Here is a 22,969-nt window from a genome sequence, read left to right as displayed (position 1 = left end):
CTCCGCCCCTTTAGTAAGAAGGCCACGCCCCTCCGCCTGATCCTCGGCGTTTCCCCGCCCCTCACCCTCCCTCCGGTACCGCCCCGCCCGTCCTCTGGCCCCGCCCCCGGCCGCGCGCTGCAGTGCCTTCCCCACCTCGGCCCCGCCCGCCCCCGCCGAGCCGAGCACAGGGCGGCGGCGGCGGCGGCGGCGGCGGCGGCGGCTGCTGCTGGAGCAGCCCGGGAGGAGGAGGCGGCGAGAATGGCAGCGGCGTCGTGGGCGCGGCGGAGATGAGCGCCCGCGACCCCGGGCCCAGGGCGGCACAGCCGGAGTGGGCGGGGGTCCCGATGCAGGCCCGAGGGGGGCCATGGGGCAGGTCCTGCCGGTCTTCGCCCACTGCAGTGAGTAGAGGAAGGCTGGGGCCTGGTGTGGGCCCCAGAGGTTCAGGTGGGGTACTCCCCGGTGTCCCCTCGGCGCTTGCCCGCAGGAGAGCCGGGATGGGGGGAGGAGGCATAGGAGACAAAGGAAGCTCTCCCCTCCCCCGCGCTCTGGCGGCGACGGGGGCAGCCTGACCCGGAGGACCTGGACGAAACAGGGCGGAGGTGAGGGGGCACTGAGACAGCAGGCGGGGGGCGCGCTGCGCTCTGGGACGTACCGCCCGGCCCCGCCCGGGAGCGAGGACGCGCGCGGGGAGCTGTCCCCTGGCTCTGGTGCTGGCCGCAGCTGGCGGGGAGGGGGTTGAACGGAGGGTAGAGCCAGGATGGAAAACAGGGGTCTGGCTCCCAATCACTTGTCTTCGCATCCCATCCCCGTTTTCTGTCCAAGAGGCAGCCCCGACCTCGCCCAAACTGTCCAACCCTGTCCCGGGAAAACAGCCATCCGTGGTTTAGGGGCAAGGACTCATGGGTCCTTAGCGGTCTTTACCACTGGTTAATGGTAATCCTGGGGAAGACCCACACCATTCCAGGCCTCCCATTCCCCAGCTGAGGAAACGAGGTGAGGGCACAGGGCGTCAGATTTCAATTTCCAAACCGCATTGAGCATCATCTATGTGCAAAGCTCTGAACTAGCTCTAAGGGGCTGGATTCCCAGCTGAAAACGCCTAGCCTGATCCTCACAATCTCTGAGCTCACAGCTATAACAGTCCATGTCTACCGTTCTCTGTCCCACACATGGGGGTTCTGACAGCTGGGGATTTCAACACCCTTAGATCTAGCCATTTCCATGTCTCGCGTGTCCAGATGCCAAAATTCTGAGAATTGGTGATTTCAGCATTTTCGAGTATCATCCCAACATTCTAAGATCTTGTCGTTAACTTCAGATTACAAAGGGAGGACCACCTCGTCTGTCTCTCCCCACCGCCCTTACCTCTCTGTTCTCACCTCCCACTCCTCTCCTTCTCATTCACTCTTCTCCAGTCATATCTTCGCACCTCTCAGTTCCTCAGATGCCAAGCATGGTGCCTGGCTCAGGGCCTTTGCACTGGCTTTCTTCTCTGCCTGGAAGACGTCCCTGAACATCTGCATGGCTTCCTCACTTCCTTCAGATCTCTGCTCAAACGTCATCTTATCAGAGAAGCCTTCTTGACCACCCTATGAGAAACAGCACCCCTTCACTTTCTCTTCCCCTACCCTTCTTTACTTTACTCCGTATGCTCATCTGCACCCGACGTCATATATTCACTTGTTTATTGTTTGTCTATCCCAAAGAGTGTCAGCTCTAGGAGGGCAGGGATTTTGTCTGTTTTCTTCACAGCTGTATCCCCAGGACCTAGAACAGTGCCTGGCACATAGTAGGTGCTCAATAAGTGGTTGTTGAACGAATGAATGAATTGAAACCTCCTAAGATTCCTACTTTGAAGACTCTAAGATTAAGATTCCTGGATTTGGACTTCAAAGACTCTGAGCTTCATCAGGCAGTGATGCTAGGTTTTAGAGTCTGTGTGCAGAATGTTCTAAAAGTCCTGTGATTCAAATATTCTAAGATTCCAGGACTGGGACACTTCTGTGATTCGGACAGTCTAAGCTTCTAAGAGTCTTCGATTCTTTCCCTCTCGCAGAAGAAGCTCCGTCTACAGCCTCCTCAACTCCTGATTCCACAGAAGGTAAGTGGTGGGGAGCATGTGAAGGGGCTCAGGGCTGGGCAGCTCAGGGGCCTGCTGAGGGAAACAAGGCTCTCCTTCACCCACTGCAGGAGGGAACGACGACTCCGATTTTCGAGAGCTGCACACAGCCCGGGAATTCTCAGAGGAGGACGAGGAGGAGACCACGTCGCAGGACTGGGGCACCCCCCGGGAGCTGACCTTCTCCTACATCGCCTTTGATGGTGTAGTGGGCTCCGGGGGCCGCAGGGATTCAACTGCCCGCCGCCCCCGCCCCCAGGGCCGCTCAGTCTCGGAACCACGAGACCAGCACCCTCAGCCCAGCCTGGGCGACAGCTTGGAGAGCATCCCCAGCCTGAGCCAATCCCCGGAGCCTGGACGACGGGGTGATCCTGACACCGCCCCTCCATCCGAGCGCCCTCTGGAAGACCTGAGGCTTCGGTTGGACCATCTGGGCTGGGTGGCCCGGGGAACGGGATCCGGGGAGGACTCTTCCACCAGCAGCTCCACCCCGCTGGAAGACGAAGAACCCCAAGAACCCAACAGATTGGAGGCAGGAGAAGCTGGGGAAGGTGAGATGTCCGAGGTGCTGGGACCAAAGCCAAGGGGGGTGGGTGGTTTCTCCTTGGGGCACCTCCAAGAAGAAAGCTCACGGCCTTCTCTCTCTACCGTATCAGAACTGGACCTACGACTCCGACTTGCTCAGCCCTCATCGCCCGAGGTCTTGACTCCCCAGCTCAGTCCGGGCTCTGGGACACCCCAGGCCGGTACTCCGTCCCCATCCCGATCGCGAGATTCGAACTCTGGGCCCGAAGAGCCATTGCTGGAAGAGGAAGAAAAGCAGTGGGGGCCACTGGAGCGAGAGCCAGTAAGGGGACAGTGCCTCGATAGCACGGACCAATTAGAATTCACGGTGGAGCCACGCTTTCTAGGTAAGCAACGTGTATGAAGATGCTGCATTGGCCCACAGAAGGCAAAGGGTGAGAGGATTTTGAATTAAAGGGACCAACCTCGCAAAGGAACAGTACATAGTGGAAAAGGGAAGAGATAGACGTGATATCACGTCTGGCTAGACGTGATAAACTCCGCTTTTTAAAAAAATTTCCCCGGCCGGGCGCGGTGGCTCATGCCTGTAATCCCAGCCCTTTGGGAGGCCGAGGCGGGCGGATCACTTGAGGTGAGGAGTTCGAGATCAGCCTGGCCAACATGGTGAAACCCCGTCTGTACTCGGGAGGCTGAGGCAGGAGAATCGCTTGAACCTGGAAGGCAGAGGTTGCAGTGAGCCAAGATCGCGCCACTGCACTCCAGCCTGGGCGACAGAGCGAGACTCCGTCTCAAAAAATAAAAATAAAATAAAATAATCCTCCCTCTTCTGGAGCGCTCCTCCTAGTGGCTGATTTTGGACAGGCCAAATCCCTGAAAAAATACAGTTCTCTCCTTATTTAGATGTGGCCGTAGAATATTTATAAGTAAACTCTGTGCCTTTTAAAAACTCTTCTTTTTGGCCAGGCGCAGTGGCTCATGCCTGTAATCCTAAACACTTTGGGAGGCCGAGGCGGGAGGATCCTTTGAAGCCAAGAGTGCAAGACCAGCCTGGGCAACATAGGGAGACTCGATCTCTATTTGAAAAAAACAAACAAAAACCCTCTTTTTCCTGACCACATCTATTGGCCAGTTGTAAAATGACCCAGCCTTACTTTAAAATATGCTCCGCCTCCAGGAACAGCTATGGAATGGTTAAAGACATCATTGCTTTTGGCTGTTTACAAGACGGTTCCAATTTTGGAATTGTCCCCACCTCTATGGACAGCCATTGGCTGGGTCCAAAGGGGCCCCACCCCCCCTACTCCTGTCCTCCGGGTTCTACTGAAGTGGGCAAAATCCCCGAGAAGCAGCGGTGTCCCCAGCCTCTCACTCGGAGCCGATATGGGGAGTAAAGGTGGGCTTGCGGAACGGGCTGGACGGGGGCTGAGGTCGGCGGAACGGGGTCCAAACTCGCCCTTATCTCCTGCACATCCGGAGCATTTTTATTACTGATCTGCTTCCGCAGCGCTGCAGGCTGGGGCTAGGCGGCCGAGGGGCAGTATAGGGAGGACCCAGAGGGAGCATGGGGTCCCTTCTCCTTCGAGCCAGCACTTTGGGGCCCAGGAGCAGGGAGGACCCCCTCCCCCAGCCTCGGCCCCAGGCAGCGCTGTCACTCAGGGGCCAGACGGGCCAGAACAGCTGCGGGGAGGCCCCCTCCCCCCAGCGTGCCTAAACTTAGCCCCCGCCTCAGGCGACCTGGCCCCTCCCCCACCCACTGGCGCCGGCCGCTAGGAGCCTGCCTGGGAGGGCCCTGCTATGGGGAGGGAGGGGCTGCCCTATTTGGAGGTAAATGAGAGGAGATGCATTGGAAGGATACGGAAGTGAGGGGTGAGCCTCTAAGAGGGACCGGTCGGAGGGGTCAGTTGGAGGGAGTGTGGGAGGATAGAGAGGATCTGGAAAGAAATAGAAAGGTACTGAGTTCCTGGTTTTCAGGACTCAAAGGAAAGCAGATTACTAAAGTTTCTTTTTCTTTTTAAGCCACAGAGTCCCCCTCTGTCGCCCTTTCTGGAGTGCAGTGGTGGGATCATAGCTCATTGCAGCCTCCAACACCTGGGTGCAAGTGATCCTCCCACCTCAGCCTCCCAAGTAGTTGGGACTAGAGCCACAGGCCACCACGCCCTGCTAATTTTCTTATTTTGTTTGTAGAGACAGGGTCTCACTATGTTGTCCAGGCCTCAGGTGATCCTCCCGCCTCGGCCTCCCAAAGTGTTGTGATTACAGGAGCGAGCCTAAAGTTTAGACAGATGAGATGAAGGTTGGGGTACAAAGGTCACTGGTCAGGGCTGAGGTTGGGTTTAGGAGGTGTGTTTTAGGGTCTCAGAAAGGGGTCAGAAATTTGAGTTAGGCCCTGGAAAGGAGTATGGCGTGATTAATACATTTAGGACTTAGAAACATGTGTTGCTAAGGGTATCAAGGGGATATCACTTTACACCTGACAGATTGGCAAAACTTAAAAAGAACTGCAACCCACTGCAGGGCAGGATGCTGGGAAAAGATCTTTCTCTTGCTTCTTGTGGAAATAAGAACTGTTATGGTCTTACTAGTAAGCAGTGTTTCAAAATTTATGACATTAAAAAAATATATATGACCGGGCGCGGTGGCTCATGCCTGTAATCCCAACACTTTGGGAGGCCGAGGTGGGAGGATCACTTGAAGCCAGGAATTCAACCTGGGCAACATAGCGAGACCCTATCTCTACAAAACATTTAAAAATTAGCCAGGTTTAGGAGGTCGAGGTGGGCGGATCACAAGGTCAGGAGATCGAGACCATCCTGGCTAACATGGTGAAACCCCGTCTCTACTAAAATACAAAAAATTAGCCGGGTATGGTGACGGGCGCCTGTAGTCCCAGCTACTCGGGAGGCTGAGGCAGGAGAATGGCGTGAACCCGGGAGGCAGAGCTTGCAGTGAGCTGAGATCGCGCCACTGCACTCCAGCTTGGGCAACAGAGCAAGACTCTGCCTCAAAAAAAAAAAAAAAAATTAGCCAGGCCAGGCATGGCGGCTCATGCCTGTGATCCCAGCTAGTTGGGAGGCTGAGGCACAAGAATCTCTTGAATTCGGGAGGCAGAGGCTGCAGTGAGCTGAGATCATGCCACTGTACTCTAGCCTGGGTGACAGAGGAAGACTTTGTCCAAAAAAAAAAAAAAATTAGCACGATATCGTTGTGCCACCTGTAGTCCCAGCTGCTAGGAGGCCGAGGTAGGAGGATTGCTTGACTCTGGGAGGTAGAGGCTGTAGTGAGCCATGATCACGCCACTGCACTCCAGCCAGGGTGACAGAGTGAGACTCTGCCTCTAAAAATAAAATAAAATAAAATAAAATGTGGCCGGGCATGGTGGCTCACACCTGTAATCCCAGCACTTTTGGAGGCCAAGGTGGGTGGATCACCTGAGGTCAGGAGATCAAGACCATCCTGGCTAACACGGTGAAACCCCATCTCTAACTAAAAATAACAAAAAATTAGCCAGGCATGATGGCACATGCCTGTAATCCCAGCTACTCGGGAGGCTGAGGCAGGAGAATCGCTTGAACCTGGGAGGTGGAGGTTGCAGTAAGCCGAGATTGCACAATTGCACTCCAGCCTGGGCAACAAGAGCGAAACTCTGTCTCAAAAAAAAAAAAAAAAAAAAAAAAAAAAAAAAAAAAAAACCAAGGCCAGGCGTGGTGTCTCACGCTTGTAATCCCAACACTTTGGGAGGCCGAGGTGGGAGGATTACTTGAGGTCAGGAGTTCGAGACCAGCCTGGCCAACATGGTGAAACCCCATCTCTACCAAAATATAAAAAATTAGCCGGGTGTGGTGGAGCCCTCCTGTAATCTCAGCTACTCAGGAGGCTGAGGCAGGAGAATTGCTTGAACCCAGGAAGCAGAGGTTGCAGTGAGCCAAGATTGTGCCATTGCACTCCAGCCTAGGCAATAGAGCGAGAATCCGTCTCAAAAAAAATAAAAACAAAAACAAAACACACACACACACACACACACAGACACACAACCAGTCCACCCAGCAATTCCACCCTGGGAATCTGTCTCAGAAATAGTCACTCCAGGAGGTGAGAATATCTGTTGGAGGATGTTGCTTGCAGCCCTGCTTGCGGTGAAGGGGTTAGGAAACAAACTGAATGACCCAGCAATAGGTACATGGTTAAATAAAATGAATGAGAGCACAAGAGCACAGCCACAACACAGAATACTATGCAGCTCTTTAAAAGAATGAATTAAGGCCAGGCACGGTAGCACATGCCTGTAATCCCAGCACTTTGGGAGGCTGAGGCAGGTGAAATGCTTGAGGCCAAGTGTTTGAGACCAACCTAACAAACATAGCAAAACCCCATGTCTACTGAAAACACAACAATTAGCCAAGCATGGCGGCATGTGCCTGTAGTCCCAGCTACTCAGGAGGCTAAGGTGGGAGGATAGCTTGAACCCAGGAGGCTGAGGTTATAGTGAACCAAGATCACGCAACAGCACTCCAGTCTTGGCAACAGAGTGAGACTCTTCAAAAAAACAAAAAAGAATGAATGAATTAAAAGTTAATCAGGGATGGTGGCTCACATCTGTAATCCCAGTGCTTTGGGAGGCCAAAGGTAGAGGATCACTTGAGACCAGAAGTTCAAGGCTGAAGTGAATTATGATCACACCACTGCACTCCAGCCTGGGCAACAGAGCGAGACCCTGTCTTTGGAACAAAAGGGGGAGAGGGAGCTATTTCAGTTGATTAGGAGGAAAAGTGGAGTGAAGTATGCATGATGCAGAAAAGTGTGTATATAATTCCATTTGTCTTTTTCTTTTCTTTCTTTTTTTTTTTTTTTTTTTTGAGAGAGAGTCTTGCTCTGTCTCCCAGGCTGGAGTGCAATGTCATGATCTCGACTCACTATAACCTCTGCCTCCCAGGTTCAAGTGATTCTCATGCCTCAGCCTCTCAAGTAGCTGGGGTTACAGGCGCCTGCCACCAAGCCTGGCTAATTTTTGTATTTTTAGTAGAGATGAGGTTTCAGCATGTTGGCCAGGCTGGCTTTGAACTCCTGACCTCAGGCGATCTGCCTGCCTCGGCCTCCCAAAGTGCTAGGATTACAGGTGTGAGCCACCGTGCCCAGCATAATTCCATTTTTCATAAGAAATGACCAAGAAGCATCAGTTTGTATTTCTGTGTCCACACATAATTATATGGGGAGGAGTAAGATTAATGGGACTCGCTAGGTGTTTAACTTGGGTTTTCCAGAGGGAGAAGAAGGGAGGTAAGCGAGGGAGAAGAAGGGAGGTAAGCAAGGAAGAAAAGAGGCTGCTAAAAATTTGCGGCCAAGCATGGTGGCTCACGCCTGTAATCCCAGCACTTTGGGAGGCCAAGGCGGGTGGACCATGAGGTCAGGAGTTCGAGACCAGCCTGACCAACATGGTGAAACCCCGTCTCTACTAAAAATACAAAAATTAGCCGGGAATGGTGGCACATGCCTGTAACCCCAGCTACTTAGAAGGCTGAGGCAGGAGAATCGCTTGAACCAGGGAGGCGGAGGTTGCAGTGAGTCGCGATTGCGCCACTGCACTCCAGCCTGGGCAATAGAGAAAAAAATAAAAATAAAATAAAATAATTTTAAAAAAATTGCAAATCGGGCTGTGTGCTGTGCCTCACACCTATAATCCCAGCACTTTGGAAGGCTGATGCGGGAGGATAACTTGAGGCCAGGAGTTCGAGACTAGCCTGGGCAACACAGCGAGAGCCCCCCACCTCTAAAAACAGAAACAAAAACAAAAATTAGCTGAGTGGTGGTGCACACATGTAGTCCCAGCTACTGAGGAGGCTGACGTGGGAAGATCACTTGAGCCCAGGAGATCGAGGCTGCAGTGAGCTATGATTGCACCACTGCCCTCCAGTCTGGGCGACAGAGTGAGACCCTGTCTCTCAAAAAAAAAAAAAAGGAAATCAGGTTATGCTCAAACAGGTGTGTCGAGAAGTCATTTTCAGCTGTAGGACAGGGAAAGGGAGGTGAGGAGACCAGCCAGGTCAGGTACAAGCCCTGATGCCCCCCACCCCTCCACAGTGGCGGACCTGCTGTACTGGAAGGACACGAGGACGTCAGGAGTGGTCTTCACAGGCCTGATGGTCTCCCTCCTCTGCCTCCTGCACTTTAGCATCGTGTCCGTGGCCGCGCACGTGGCTCTGTTGCTGCTCTGCGGCACCATCTCTCTCAGGGTTTACCGCAAAGTGCTGCAGGCCGTGCACCGGGGGGATGGAGCCAACCCTTTCCAGTGAGAACCCCTGGCCCCTGACCTGAGCCCCTGTCCTGACCCTAAAGCATGACCCACGACCTCAAATCAGGCACCAACTCCCACCCGGACCCCGACTCATCTTCATCATTTTTCATCCCGATCCCCTAACCTACCCTTCAATCCTAATCTCTGATCCTAACCTGGTACCCTTCATCCTCGATCCCTTCCCCTGACCCTGACCCTGACCCCAGCCCTCTACATGTGATTCCTCTGAGCTGCCCCTCAGTCCTAACTCTGGTCTTCTCCCAACCGCCATTCCTCTCCCTTGTTTCAGCTGCCCCTGCACCAGTCTGAGCTGGTCACCCACTGAGTCGCCCCACACTCCTTTGTCCCCGCAGGGCCTACCTGGATGTGGACCTCACCCTGACTCGGGAGCAGACGGAGCGTTTGTCCCAGCAGATCACCTCCCGCGTGGTCTCGGCGGCCACGCAGCTGCGGCACTTCTTCCTGGTAGAAGACCTCGTGGATTCCCTCAAGGTGGCCTGAAGCTCTCAGCCCCTCCTGGGTTCCCCCATTCACCTCTGCATGGCTAGGGGGTGGGAGGGCGACTGTTGGGTAAATTCACAGCATGGGAGGGAATTCCCGGTGGGCTCTGCTGACCCTGACCTTCACCCCCAGCTGGCCCTCCTCTTCTACATCTTGACCTTCGTGGGTGCCATCTTCAATGGTTTGACTCTTCTCATTCTGGGTGAGCTGGGAAGGCTGTAAGGGGCAAATGGGGACTTGGAGTCTGGTGGGGGACAGGGCTCCAGATGGAACTGTTCATCTCTTGGGAACACCCTGACGCCCCCGTCTCTGTACCCACAGGAGTGATTGGTCTATTCACCATCCCCCTGCTGTACCGGCAGCACCAGGTGAGTGTGACACCCTCAGTTGTCAGCACCCCAGCTAAACATGGGGGTCTGACCATCTCCTTCCAGAACCGGGGTCCCATTGACAGATGTCCCGGCCAGACACAGGTGTCCTGGCTGCAGCACCTTCCCAATACAACCAGAGTCTAACTAACATGTCTTATCAGCATCAGGCAGGGACAGGCTTTTTGTTTGTTTTTGTTTTGTTTTGGGTTTTCTTTGAGACAGAGTCTTCCTCTGTTGCCCAGGCTGGAGTGCAGTGGTGTGATCTCGGCTCACTGCAACCTCCATTTCCTGGGCTCAAGCAAGTCTCCTGCCTCAATCTCTGAGTAGCTGGGATTACAGGCATATGGCCACCGTGCCCGGCTAATTTTTGTATTTTTAGCAGAGACGGAGTTTTGCCATGTTGGCCAGGCTGGTCTCAAACTCCTAACCTCAAGTGATCTGCCCACCTTGGCCTCCCAAAGTGCTGGGATTACAGGCGTGAGCCACTGTGCCCAGCCTTTGCTGCCTTTTTTTTTTTTTTTTTTTTTGAGATGGAGTCTCGTTCTGTTGCCCAGACTGGAGTGCAGTGGCACGATCTTGGCTCACTGCAGCCTCTGCCTCCCAGGTTCAAGCGATTCTCCTGCCTCAGCTTCCCGAGTAGCTGGGATCACAGGTGCCTGCCACCATGCCTGGCTAATTTTTTGTATTTTTAGTAGAGACCGGGTTTCACCATGCTGGCCAGGCTGGTCTCCAACTCCCGACGTCAGGTGATCTGCCCGCGTTGGCCTCCCAAAGTGCTGAGATTGGCCTTCACTCTTGATTTTAACTGACATGTCAGTTAAATGCTACTGCATTCCAGACTGGGTGACAGAGCAAGAGTCTGTCTCAAAAAAAAAAAAAAAAAAACACCAAAAAATAAAAAATAAAAACATAAAAATAAAATCAAGAGTGGGATGGCTGTTGCCCACAAGACTGACATTAGCAGGACTGCTGACATCCATCCTATCCAGAGACAGGCGGATCGACTGACAGCCCCTTCTCCAGCACAGCTGGGAGCCACATGATAATATGCCCTGCCAGTTAGTCCTAACTCTGTCCTTCACAGGCTGGTATCACCAAGACTCACAATTAAACTGTATTTAAATCAGGCCAGGCACAGTGGCTCACAACTGTAATCCCGGCACTTTGGGAGGTTGAGACAGGAGAATTGCTTGAGGCCAGAAGTTCAAGACCAGCCTCGGCAACATAGTAAGACCCCCATCTCTACAAAAAGGTTAAAAATTAGCCAGGTGTGGTGGCACACACCTATAGTCCCAGTTACTCTGAAAGCTGAAGCAAGAGGATGAGTTGAACCCTAGGAGGTAGAGGCTGCAGTGAGCTGTGATCATGCCACTGCACTCCAGCCTGGGCAACAGAGCAAGACCCTATCTAAAAAAAAAAAAAAAAAAAAGGCTGGGTATGGTGGCTCACGCTTGTGATCCCAGCTTTGGGAGGCTGAGGCAGGTGGATCACTTGAGGTCAGGAGTTCGAGACCAGCCTGGCCAACAAGGTAAAACCCTGTCTGTATTAAAAATCCAAAAATTAGCAAGGCTTAGTGGTGTCCACCTGTAATCCCAGCTACTCGGGAGGCTGAGGCAGGAGAATCGCTTGAACCCGGGAGGCAGTGGTGGCAGTGAGCTGAGATTGCACCACTGCAGTCCAGCCTGGGCCACAGAGCAAGACTCCGTCTCAGGAAAAAAAGAAAAAGAAAAAAAAGAACAAGAAAAAAATAAATAAATAATCCAAAAATTAGCCAAAAATTAGTCGGGCATGTTGGTGCACACCTGTAATCCCAGCTATTCGGGAGGCTGAGGCAGGAGAATCGCTTGAACTCAGGAGGCTGAGGTTGCAGTGAACCAAGATCATGCCACTGCACTGCAGGCTGGGTGACAGAGCGAGACCCTGTCTCAAAAAAATAAATAAAAATAAATAAATAATTTTTTTAAAAACACGAGTATATAAATCAATCCACTCAGGGACTCGGTGACCAATGCCAGTGCCTTCTGTTCTCACCCTACCCCACAACACACACGTATGCAAACTCACTCAAAGATTAACCATCGTGCCCAGGACACGGCCTCACTGCCAGATACTTGTGCGTTCCACCTGACATCACTCTCCATACAGAGTATGGCCCAACTCACTGACCCTATAACTGGCATCTCTGGCATCTAATGTATTCTATGAAGTTTAGAGCCGGGGGTGGCGTGGTGGGCCACTCCTCACAACTCCTAATTTGGAGGTTGGGGAGGAAGCAGCCTCCTATGTGACTAAAGAGAAGAAACCCCTCCAATCCCTTCTTTCACCTTTCTTTGGTCTCCCCAGGCTCAGATCGACCAATATGTGGGGTTGGTGACCAATCAGTTGAGCCACATCAAAGCTAAGTAAGAGCATGGGGCGGAGGTCGATGGGAGGGGGAAGTGGGGGAGCTTGGGAACCTTTCCTTTCTACTCTCGCTGTCCGCAAATCTCCTGGGGTAATGTCCCCTTGAAAAGGCTGAGGAGGCAATTCCAATGTAGGCCACTAGGTGGAGGGCAGGAGCTGGCTTCGGGCTCTTGGTCAGTTTCCCACCCAGCTTTCCCCGTTGTCCCCAGATGCCCACCCCGCGTCTCTTGCCCCACCTCGTGATCCCACCTGTTTCTCCTTCAGGATCCGAGCTAAAATCCCAGGGACCGGAGCCCTGGCCTCTGCAGCAGCCGCAGTCTCCGGATCCAAAGCCAAAGCCGAATGAGAACGGTGTCTCTGCCCGCAGGACGCCTGCCCCCACCCCCCGCAGCCCTCTGCCCCACTCCATCTCTTGTCCGTTCCCACCCACCCCCCCTCCTCGGCCCGAGCCTTTTCCCGGTGGGTGTCAGGATCACTCCCACTAGGGACTCTGCGCTAATTACCTGAGCGACCAGGACTACATTTCCCAAGAGGCTCTGCTCCAGGAGTCCAGGAAAGACGAGGCACCTTGGCCGCGGGGCCTGCTGGGACTTGTAGTTGCCTAGACAGGGCACCACCCTGCACTTCCGGACCCGCCGCTGGAGGCGCCGTGAGGCGTTGGTGTCTCCTGGACGCTACTAGCCCCAACGCCGGGGCTTTGCATGGGGCCCAGGGGAGGCCTGAGCTTGGATTTACACTGTAATAAAGACTCCTGTGGAAAACCCGAGGCCTCTTGTGCTTCCAGAACCCTCCAGTTGTTCACCTTTCTGCACCGAAAGGCACTTAAGTGACACTCCAGGAGAACCTTCCCCATCTCTGGGGAAGGAGCTCCCTCTGCCATCTGTGTAGGTTATGAAATGATTGAGGGGAGGCCGGGCGCAGTGGCTCACGCCTGTAATCCCAGCACTTTGGGAGGCCGAGGAGGGCGGATCACTTGAGACCAGAAGTTCAAGACCAGCCTGGCCAACATGGTGAAACCTCATCTCTACTAAAAATACAAAATTTAGCCGGGTGTGGTGGTGCATGCCTGTAATCACAGCTACTCGGGAGGCTGAGGCATAAGAGTCGCTTGAATCTGGGAGATGGAGGTTGTAGTGAGCCAAGATTGCGCCACTGCACTCCAGCCTCGGCGACAGAGCGAGATTCTGTCTCAAAAAAAAAAAAAAAGAAAGAAATGATTGAGGGGAAGATGCTGACAGACCACCCATTCCAGGGTTAGCCAAGCCTTGGCAGCCACTTCCCATGCCTGTGCTCAAGGCAGACATCACTAATGGATCCCACACCCTGCCTATTGTGCAGCCACCTCAACTGAGCCCAAACCCACGTGTCCAACGGCCTCTGGATGCCCCTTCCACCCTAAGTCTAACCAAACGTCTTCTTCATCCTACCTGATTTCCAACTCAGGGATGTTTTCACTGCCCACGGTGTCACCAGGCCAGACACCCAGGTATGGCTCTGGACTTCTACACACTCACCTCCCACAAACAATCAGTCACAATGCTGTGTCTATCCTGCCTCACAAACTTCTCTCATCCACCCACGTCTCCCCACCCTGATTGCCTCGGGAACAAATACAGGGCCTCCCTGGACTTCCAGTTTCAACACTAATCTGAGGCCTGGCATGATGACTCACATCTGTAATCCCAACACTTCGGGAGGCCAATGTGGGAAGATCACTTGAGGCCAAAAGTTCGAGACCACCCTGAGCAACATAACAAGACCCCCGTCTCTAAAAAAAAAAAAAAAATTTAGCCGGGCGTGGTGGTGCATGCCTGTAGTCCCAGGTACTTGGGAGGCTAAGACAGGAAAATTGCTTGAGGCCAGGAGTTCGAGGTTACAGAGAGCTATGATCACACCACTGCACTTCAGCCTGAGTTACAGAGGGAGACCCTGTCTCTAAACAAAAACCAAAACAAAACACAAAAAAACTACATACTGGGCGTAGTGGCTCACGCCTGTAATCCCAGCACTTTGGGAGGCCAAGGTGGGCAGATCACTGAGGTCAGGAGTTCCAGACCAGCCTGACCAACATGATGAAACTCCATCTCCACTAAAAATACAAAAATTAGCTGGGTGTGGCGGCGCATACCTGTAATCCCAGCTACTCGGGAGCCTGAGGCACGAGAATCACTTGAACCCAGGAGGCAGAGGTTGCAGTGAGCCAGGATCATGCCGCTGCACTCCAGCCTGGGCAACAGGGCGAGACTCTATCAAAAAACAGCAACAACAAGAACAACAATAAAAAAACAACTAAACTCGGAAAGGATGAAGCAAAGGGACCCGTGGGGAGACTGGGAGGACACTGAGGTCTAAAGATCCACAGACCTGGGTTTGAATCCTGGCTCTACTACCCCTTCGCTGTATGACCTTGAGCATATGACTTCACCTCTCAAAGCCTCAGTTTCCTCAAATGGAAAACTTATTAGGCTGGGCACGATGGCTCACCTCTGCAATCCCAGCAATTTGGAAGGCCAAGGAGGGAGGATCACTTAAGGCCAGGAGTTCGAGACAAGTTTGGGCAACATAGACCTCATCTCTACAAAAAAATTAAGTAAGAAAAAAAGAGGCCAGGTGCAGTGGCTCACACCTGTAATCCCAGCCTTTGGGAGGCCAAGGAAGGCAGATCACCTGAGGTCAGGAGTTCAAGACAAGCCTCACCAACATGGTAAAACCTCGTCCCTACTAAAAATACCGGATGTGGTGGTGGGCACCTGTAAGATCAGCTACACGGGAGGCTGAGGCAGGAGAATCGCTTGAACTAAGGAGGTGGAGGTTGTTGTGAGCTGAGATTGCGTCACTGCACTCCAGACAGGGTGACAGAGCAAGACCCTGTTTCAAAAAAAAAGAAAAGAAAAAGAAGAAAACTGTCAACCATAACTACACCTACATGTAAAGCCCTTGGCATTGGGCCTGGCATATAATAAATGCACAGTAAGCAGTTATAATATTGTTTCCCAAACCTCAGTCATTCCCCACATGACCTTCATCTTTCTACAACCTGTTCTGCTATTTATCTAATATTTTTCTTGAAAATTGGTTTAATATTTAATAATATAATAACAAATGTATTTTAAGAAGAAAGGTTACCTTGCCACCAGAAACCAGTATTGCTTGCCAGAAATAGAAGACAATAGTAAAAATAAACACAAAAATATTGACGTTTAAAATGTTTGTGCAGCCAGGCGCAGTGGCTCACACCTGTAATTTCAGCACTTTAGGAGGCCAAGGCAGGTGGATCACCTGAGGTCGGGAGTTGGAGACCAGCCTGACCAACATGGAGAAACCATGTCTCTACTAAAAATACAAAATTAGCCGGGCGTGGTGGTGCATGCCTGTAATCCCAGCTACTTGGGAGGCTGAGGCAGGAAAATCGCTTGAACCCGGGAGGCGGAAGTTGCAGTGAGCCGAGATCACACCACTGCACTCCAGCCTGAGCAACAAGAGGGAAACTCCATCTCAAAAAAAAGCCGGGCGCGGTGGCTTACGCCTGTAATCCCAGCACTTTGGGAGGCCGAGGCGGGCAGATCATGAGGTCAGGAGATCGAGACCATCCTGGCTAACATGGTGAAACCCCATCTCTACTAAAAATACAAAAAAATTAGCCGGGAGTGGTGGCGGGCGCCTGTAGTTCCAGCTACTAGGGAGGCTGAGGCAGGAGAATGGCGTGAACCTGGGAGGCAGAGCTTGCAGTGAGCCGAGATCACGCCACTACACTCCAGCCTGGGCGACAGAGCGAGACTGCGTCTCAAAACAAAAAACAAAACAAAACAAAAAACAAAAAAAACTCACTTGTTCGTCATACACATGTCACATATTAGGAGACAGATAACGGTGTTCCAAGGAGTCCTTACATCCTCAGAATTTGTATACAGAGGTGCCTAGCAGCAACTATCTAATTAAAACAAAGAGGGTTTAGGGGATATATCTTGAATCTGGATTTGCCAAGCAGAGGGAATACTTTTTTTTTTCTTTTTTTCTTTTCTTTCTTTCTTTCTTTTTTTTTTGAGACAGAGTCTCACTATGTTGCCCAGGCTTGTCTCTAACTCCTGGGCTCAAGCTATCCACTCATCTCGGCCTCCAAAGTGCTGGGATTACAGCGCCTGTCCAAAACTTTCTAAAGATACTCTTAGTTAAACTTCCCATAAGACAAAATGTTTATTATCTATCACAAAAAGTGGTGGAAGAGGGTCTGATTGAGATTTTGGGTCTGGGAATGACTAAAGCCTCCAAGCTCAAAACAGATTGAAGACTGAAACGGCCTTTATTGGCCAGGTGTAGTGGCTCCCGCCTGTAATCTCAGCACTTTGGGAAGCTGAGGCAGTTGGATTACCTGAGGTCAGGAGTTCAAGACCAGTCTGGTGAACATGGTGAAACCCCGTCTCTCCTAAAAAAACAAAAAACAAAAATTAGCCAGGTGTGGGGGCAGGCGCCTGTAATTCCAGCCAAAAAAAAAAAAACTTTTTTTTTTTTTTTTTGACCGAGTCTTGCTCTGTCACCCAGGATGGAGTGCAGTGGCACAATCTTGGCTCACTGCAACCTCAGCCTCCTGGGTTCAAGGGATTCTCCCGCCTTAGCCTCCCGAGTAGCTGGGATCACAGGTGTGAGCCACCATGCCTGGCTACTTTTTGAATTGTTAGTAGAGACGGGGTTTTACCATGCTTGCCAGCTGGTCTGGAACTTCTAATCTCCTGTGATCCACCCACCTCGGCCTCCCAAAGTGCTGGGATTACATGTGTGAGCCACTGTGCCCAGCAGAAACAGCCTTTACTGAGCTCCTCCCAGTTGCCTCATCCAGTGTCAGAATTTTATATCATGATTTCTCCAGTGAGATCAGTTGTACTAGTCTGGTTATACAAATGCGAAAACTGAGGCTGAAAGAAGGATAGTGAGGCCAGGTGCTGTGGCTCACGCGTGAAATTCCAGCACTTTAGGAGCCCAAGGCAGAAGCATCACTTGAGGCCAGGAGTTCGAGGCCAGTCTGGGCAACAAAGTGAGGCCCCTGTTTCTACAAAAAAAAATTAAAATTAGCTGGGCGTGATGGCATATGCCTGTCATCCCAGGGAGGCTGAGGCAAGAGGATCACTTGAGCTTGGGAGGTCGAGGCTGCAGTGAGCCGTTTTTGCGCCACTGCATTCCAGCCTGGGTGACAAAGTAAGATCCTGGCTGGAAGAAGAATGAAAAAAAGACAGTGATGATATTCTTTGATTCATTCCACAAACATTTACTGAACATCTGCTATGTTCTCAAGCACTTTTTAGGCAATAGAGATACAGCAATGATCAAAAATAAAGTGCATAGTTTCATGGTGCTGATATTCTACAGAAGCAGACAGACGGTAAGCAAATAGACACAGAAAATGGCAGGTGGTGATCAGAGTGGTGGGGAAATGTCTAGCAGGGTAAGGGGATAGAGTGACAGAGCTCGCTTTTTAAAAATTTTTATTTTATTTATTATTATTATTACTTTTATTTGGAGATGGAGTTTTGCTCTTTTCACCAAGGCTGGAGTACAATGGCACCATCTCAGCTCACTGCAACCTCTGCCTCCCGGGTTCAAGCGGTTCTCCTGCCTCAAACTCCCGAGTAGCTGGGATTACAGGCGTGAGCCACTATGCCTGACTAATTTTTGTATCATTAGTGGAGACGGGGTTTCACCATGTTGGCCAGGCTGGTCTCGAACTCCTGACCTCAGGTGATCCACCCGCCTCGGCCTCCCAAAGTTCTGGGATTACAGGCCCTGAGCCACCGATCCCAGCCACTAGCTATTTTATTTATTATTTATTTATTGAGACGGAGCCTCGCTCTGTCCCCCAGGCTGGAGTGCAGTGGCGCAATCTCAGCTCACTGCAAGCTCCGCCTCCCGGGTTCACTCCATTCTCCTGCCTCAGGCTCCCGAATAGCTGGGACTACAGGCGCCCGCCACCCCGCCCAGCTAATGTTTTGTATTTTTAGTAGAGACGAGGTTTCACCGTGTTAGCCAGGATGGTCTCCATCTCCTGATCTCGTGATCCACCCGCTTTGGCATCCCAAAGTGCTGGGGTTACAGGCGTGAGCTGCCGCGTCCGGCCGCCACTCGCTATTTTAAACTGGGTGGTCAGGGAAGGCCCCACTGAGTGCTGGTCACTCAGTGAGTTTTTGGTATTGACATTTGATCAGATGACAGAGTGAAGGGAGGCGATGAGCCATGGCAACATGTGAAGAGGAGATCCAGGCTAGGGGATCGGCAAGCACAAAGTCCCTGTGGTGGTAGCATGATCCATGTGTGCAGCAAGACATCTGTGTGCCTAAATCCAATAATATCCAAGGGAAGAGGAGTATGTGAGACAGGGTCAGAGGGACCAAAGGGGCTGGATTACAGGGATTTGTAAAGCAGGGTGAGAACTTTGACTTTTACTCTGAAATGGAAGTCATGGGAGAGTTTCACGCAGGAGAATGGTATTGTCAAAGAATCACTGACTTAGAATATTGAATAATTTTTCGTGATGAGTACACCTAAAAGCCCAGATTTCACCACGATGCAATCAACATATGCATGTAGAAATCGGCACCTGTACCTCCTAAATATATAAAAATTTAAGAAAAAAGAATCACCTTTTTTGTAATAAAAATTGTAACACAAGTTCGATTTCCCTAAGTGGATGGGCTGTTTTAACCGGAATATGGTACTATCCGTTTCTGAGTCTGTCTCAGTTTCTCCAATCATAAAACGCAAGTGCAGAAATTGGTTATGTCTAGTGTTTAAACTCAATCGGGACAGGATGTCTGTCGTCACCAGCCCCGAGACAGTTCCTGGGACTCAGTAGACGCTCAATAAACGTTTGAATGAACGCGGGGCTCCATCGGCCTACGCAATTCCACAAAAGAACAGCAGGTGTCGCACCAGCCCTATAGCCGCCTGCTCAGAGCCTTTGGGGCCAGGGTGAATCAGATTCTAACAGGAACCCACTCACCACTCCTCCGCAGAAGGAGAATTCGGAATTTTCCGAGAAGGCGCTTCTGAATGCCGAATCATGAATCTCTTCTCTTAAAAAGCTGACTTTTCATTTTGGAAAAAGGGGGTCCTGGGCCCTTTAACAGCTTGCCAGGTGCTCAAACGCTGCTTCCCAGAATGCGTGGCGCTATGTAAATGAGACGGTTTTGGGAGCGAGGATGATTCATACTATATGAAGTGAAGGCAACATTTTACAAGGACATCGCTCATGATAAATGAGTGGGGAGAATTTATAGCCCTTGAAGTCAACCATCTCACAGCTTTCCAAAGGACGCGACCATAACTCTAAAAGGTAAGCTTTTGCGATCCTTATATAGCTGCGCGAGAATAAGGTTCTTCTGCCCGGATGATCCTCAGTGGTCTGGGGTGCAGGCTTCAAACCTGTAGCTGTCTAGCGACAGAGTGGTTCAATTCCACCTTTCGGGCGGTAGTAGCTAAGCGTCTTAACTTTTCTTTATCGAACTGGACTTATTTTGCTTGTTGCCCGGGAAGCGCTCCTCCAGCCTGCACCTGGAGAGGTCGCTGCGGCTTTCCGCATCGCAAACTATCATTCTCTGTCACTCCGATCTCTGATTGTCGTTACTTATTTCCCCCTCCGGAGTATAAAAAACCACTCCAAAAGATGGAGAAAAAGTCATCTACCCATTTCTGGGATATTGGCAGTTTGGAAATCATCCTAGATCTCTCCCCTTCAATTGCTTACTCATTCAGTCGTTTGCTCACTCATTTATTTAATCACGCATGCAGTGATTAATCAGTCAAATACTTGCCCATTTGTTCATCTGTCATTCACTCATCAAACAAGCATTTGCTGAGGACGCAGCGGTGGTGACAGCCCTGGCCTTGGTCTCCTGGTGCAGTCAGCCCAGTGGGGGAGACAAACATTAAGCCATCATGTAATTACACACTTAATTAACAACTACAAAGGGGATAACGGCTGCAAAGGAAATAGAAAAGCGAGGCCCTCTCATAAGGAGAGCTGAGCTGGTCGGGTGTCACGGGAACGTTAGGGCAGACACTTGAAGGATGGGGGTGAATATTATGGGATATCGAGGGATCAGGGTGACCCCAATAAAGATGATGGGGGTAATGATAATTGCACCGTCACTCTGCACTTACTGCTGGCATGCACAAGCCTTGCAACTCCTCTTAACAGCCCCCATTCTACAGATGAGGAAATGGAGGCTCAGGGAGATGAAGTCTCTTGTCCAAGGCAACCCAGCCTTTTTTCTTTTTTCTCTCTCTTTCTTTCTTTCTTTTTTTTTTTTTTTTTTAATTTTACTTTAAAAACTGCTCCTTGTAGAGCAGGGTTAACTCATAGGCAGTGTCTTTTTTTTTTTTTTTTTTTTTTCCTTTTTTTTTTTGAGACAGGGTCTTACTCTGTCACCGAAAGTGGAGTGCAGCGGTACGATCATAGCTCACTGCAGCCTCAAACTTCCAGGCTCAAGCAATCCTGCCACCTCAGCCTCCTGAGTAGCTGGGACCATAGTTGCGTGCCACCACTCCCAGCCTCACTCAGACCACTTGAACCATGCTATTTATTACTGCCCTGTATTTTCCTTCCCAAGCCGGCTGCTCACCAAGCCCAACTGTCCTGCCTCCCGAGTGTCTCCTGAATCCTTCCCCTCCTCTCTGTCCCATGTCCCTGGCCCTGTTCTGGACTCCTCCTCACCCCACCCTGCAGGGTCCCCACCCCACTTCCTCCCTGGTCTCCTGCTCAGTCTCACTCCTCTCCCTTCCAGTCACGCTCAGTCTGGGGCCAGAGGGGTCTTTCCTAAATCACAAACCTGCCCCTGCCCCTCTCGTGTTCAAAACCTGCAATAGCTCCCCAGTGCCCTGAAGAAAAGATCTAAACTCCTTAGCCTGGGAATGTCATTATAATACCTGCAGAATCTGGTCTACTAACCCCTCTCTCCACACCCGTGGTTCCAGTCTCCACGAATCTCTAAGTTTTCTCTTTTTCTTTCTTTCTTTTTTTTTTTTTGAGACAGAGTCTCGCTCTGTTGCCCAGGCTGGAGTGCAGTGGCACAATCTCAGCTCACTGCAATGTCCACTTTCCAGGTTCAAGCGATTCTCCCGCCTCAGCCTCCCGAGTAGCTGGGATCACAGGTGCCCACCACCATGCCTGGCTTTTTTTTTTTTTTTTTTTTTTTTTTTTTTTTTTTTTTTTGGTAGAGACGGGGTTTCGCCACGTTGGCCAGACTGGTCTTAAATGCCTGACCTCAGGTGATCCACCCACCTCGGCCTCCCAAAGTGCTGGGATTACAGGCATGAGCCATCGCACCCGACCCTCTAAGCATTCTCAACGTATCAAGCCTTCTCCCCACCAACAGATCTTTGGCTGTGCTATTTTCTTGGCCTCGGCCTTTTTCTAGTTCTTTCTATACTCTCTATCCTCCTCTAGGACTCAGCTCAGCTGTCCCCTCCGCCAGGAAGTTTTTCCCAACTCCCAGTCCAAGCTAGGTGTCCCTGCTGTGCTTCCCTAGCCCCATGGGCTTCCCAAACCCAATCCACTTTAGGTTGTCCCTGACTGGCAATGGTGTGTGTCCCCCAATGGACTGTGAGCCCCAGGAGGGCAAGACCTGAGGCTCAGTCCCTATAGTGCCCCCAACTCCCAGCACAGTTGGGTAGGTGCTTAGCACATTTTTTTGAGTGAATTAATAAATGGATTCCACCATGACAAATTCCCTTGCTTATTGATTTACCAAAGCATCTGAGCGACCCCTGGACCCTCACCTCAATTCCCAGAGGACTTGCGGTTATGCAAATAAGAGACGGCTAGGATTTTGCAATGGGGATGGCTCCACTCTATGTGTAAAAAAAAAAAAAAAAAAGGTCATATATTTGCTTCGGTCAGTCTTGGGTTGGCCCCAATAGTGGTCATATGGAAAACAAAAGGAAACACATCTTCAGTGTAAAATAATCGTTTTTTGTAGTTGTAGTTTGTAAAAAATCCAAGATGACGCCTCATTCCTGGCCTGAGTGGTCTTTAGTAGTTTGCTGTGCAAGTTTCTCAAGGTCCTCTTTTTTTTTTTTTTCTCAACATAGTGAGATGGGTTGGGGTGGGGGGTGTCTCACTATGTTGCCCCAGGCTGGTCTCGAACTCCTAGCCTCCTACCTCGGCCTCCGAAAGAGCTGGGATTACAAGTGCAAGCCCATTAAGCTTCTTCTGTGTATAGTTTATCTCCTTAGCGTTTGTTTTTAACCCATAGAGCATACAAGCTCCATCACTAGGAGACCTCTGTGATCCCACACCTGCAGGCTAACCTTCTGACCCCTTACTTTTTTTTTTCTTTTTTTTGACAGTTTCACTCTGTCACCCAGGCTGGAGTGCAGTGGTGCAATCTTGTGTCACTGCAACCTCTGCCTCCTAAGTTAAAGTGATTCTCCTGCCTCAACCTCCCAAGTAGCCTGGGATTACAGGTGTGCTCGACCACACCAGGCTAATTTTTGTATTTTTTGTAGAGACAGGGTTTCACCATCTTGGCAAGGCTGGTCTCAAACTCCTGACCTCAAGTGATCCACCCATCTTGGCCTCCCAAAATGCTGGGATTACAGGCGCGAGCCACTGCGCCCGGCTGTGGCCCCTTACTTTTTCTAGTAGGAGGCACTGCCTGTGAGTACAGGAAGTCCTCCTGACTGTCTGCCTTCCTTTTATCCCGCTGTAGACCCATTGACTAGAAGGAGTTCCTGCATAGGTGTGTGTGTGTGTGTGTGCATGGGTGTATGATCTCTCTGTGTGTGTAGTCC

General features: G+C 51.2%; 2 protein-coding genes and 1 non-coding gene across 5 annotated transcripts in view; all 3 read left to right on the top strand.

The window, feature by feature from the left end:
* Window positions 1-119: 119 nt before the first annotated feature.
* RTN2 (reticulon 2) lies at window positions 120-12,951 on the top strand. Of its 3 annotated transcripts, XM_016936214.3 has the most exons (11): window positions 240-380; window positions 2,039-2,083; window positions 2,173-2,652; window positions 2,758-3,012; window positions 3,801-4,019; window positions 8,702-8,909; window positions 9,269-9,407; window positions 9,549-9,618; window positions 9,738-9,784; window positions 12,131-12,189; window positions 12,455-12,951. In XM_016936214.3, exons 1-11 carry the CDS (start codon window positions 347-349, stop codon window positions 12,534-12,536), a joined length of 1,638 nt encoding a protein of 545 aa, XP_016791703.1. In that variant the 5' UTR covers window positions 240-346; the 3' UTR covers window positions 12,537-12,951. The 3 variants fall into 3 exon arrangements, with proteins under 3 accessions (XP_016791704.1, XP_016791703.1, XP_063657972.1); XM_016936215.3 differs by lacking the exon at window positions 3,801-4,019 and having other exon boundaries at window positions 120-380; XM_063801902.1 differs by lacking the exons at window positions 240-380; window positions 2,039-2,083; window positions 2,173-2,652; window positions 2,758-3,012 and having other exon boundaries at window positions 3,793-4,019.
* Window positions 12,952-19,350: 6,399 nt separating this feature from the next.
* ERCC1 (ERCC excision repair 1, endonuclease non-catalytic subunit) overlaps window positions 19,351-22,969 on the top strand; it is a 69,371-nt gene continuing 65,752 nt past the window's right edge. Inside the window, exon 1 of the mRNA XM_063800167.1 lies at window positions 19,351-19,511. The gene's annotated coding sequence lies outside the window, so the exon portion shown is untranslated. The remainder of the gene's footprint in view (window positions 19,512-22,969) is intronic.
* TRNASTOP-UCA (transfer RNA opal suppressor (anticodon UCA)) lies at window positions 19,560-19,646 on the top strand. Its single transcript has one exon. It is a non-coding gene; the product is annotated as a tRNA-Sec (tRNA).

This window comes from Pan troglodytes, chromosome 20 (assembly GCF_028858775.2).
Source record: "Pan troglodytes isolate AG18354 chromosome 20, NHGRI_mPanTro3-v2.0_pri, whole genome shotgun sequence".
NCBI lineage: Eukaryota > Metazoa > Chordata > Mammalia > Primates > Hominidae > Pan > Pan troglodytes.
This window is presented reverse-complemented; position numbering and strand designations above follow the sequence as displayed.

Bases quoted from the DNA above. Each gene is read 5' to 3' on its own strand.
- RTN2 (XM_016936214.3), top strand. From the start codon at position 347: ATGGGGCAGGTCCTGCCGGTCTTCGCCCACTGCA. The intron at 8,910-9,268 runs GTGAGAACCCCT...TTGTCCCCGCAG, and splicing joins GATGGAGCCAACCCTTTCCA to GGCCTACCTGGATGTGGACC. The intron at 12,190-12,454 runs GTAAGAGCATGG...TTTCTCCTTCAG, and splicing joins TTGAGCCACATCAAAGCTAA to GATCCGAGCTAAAATCCCAG.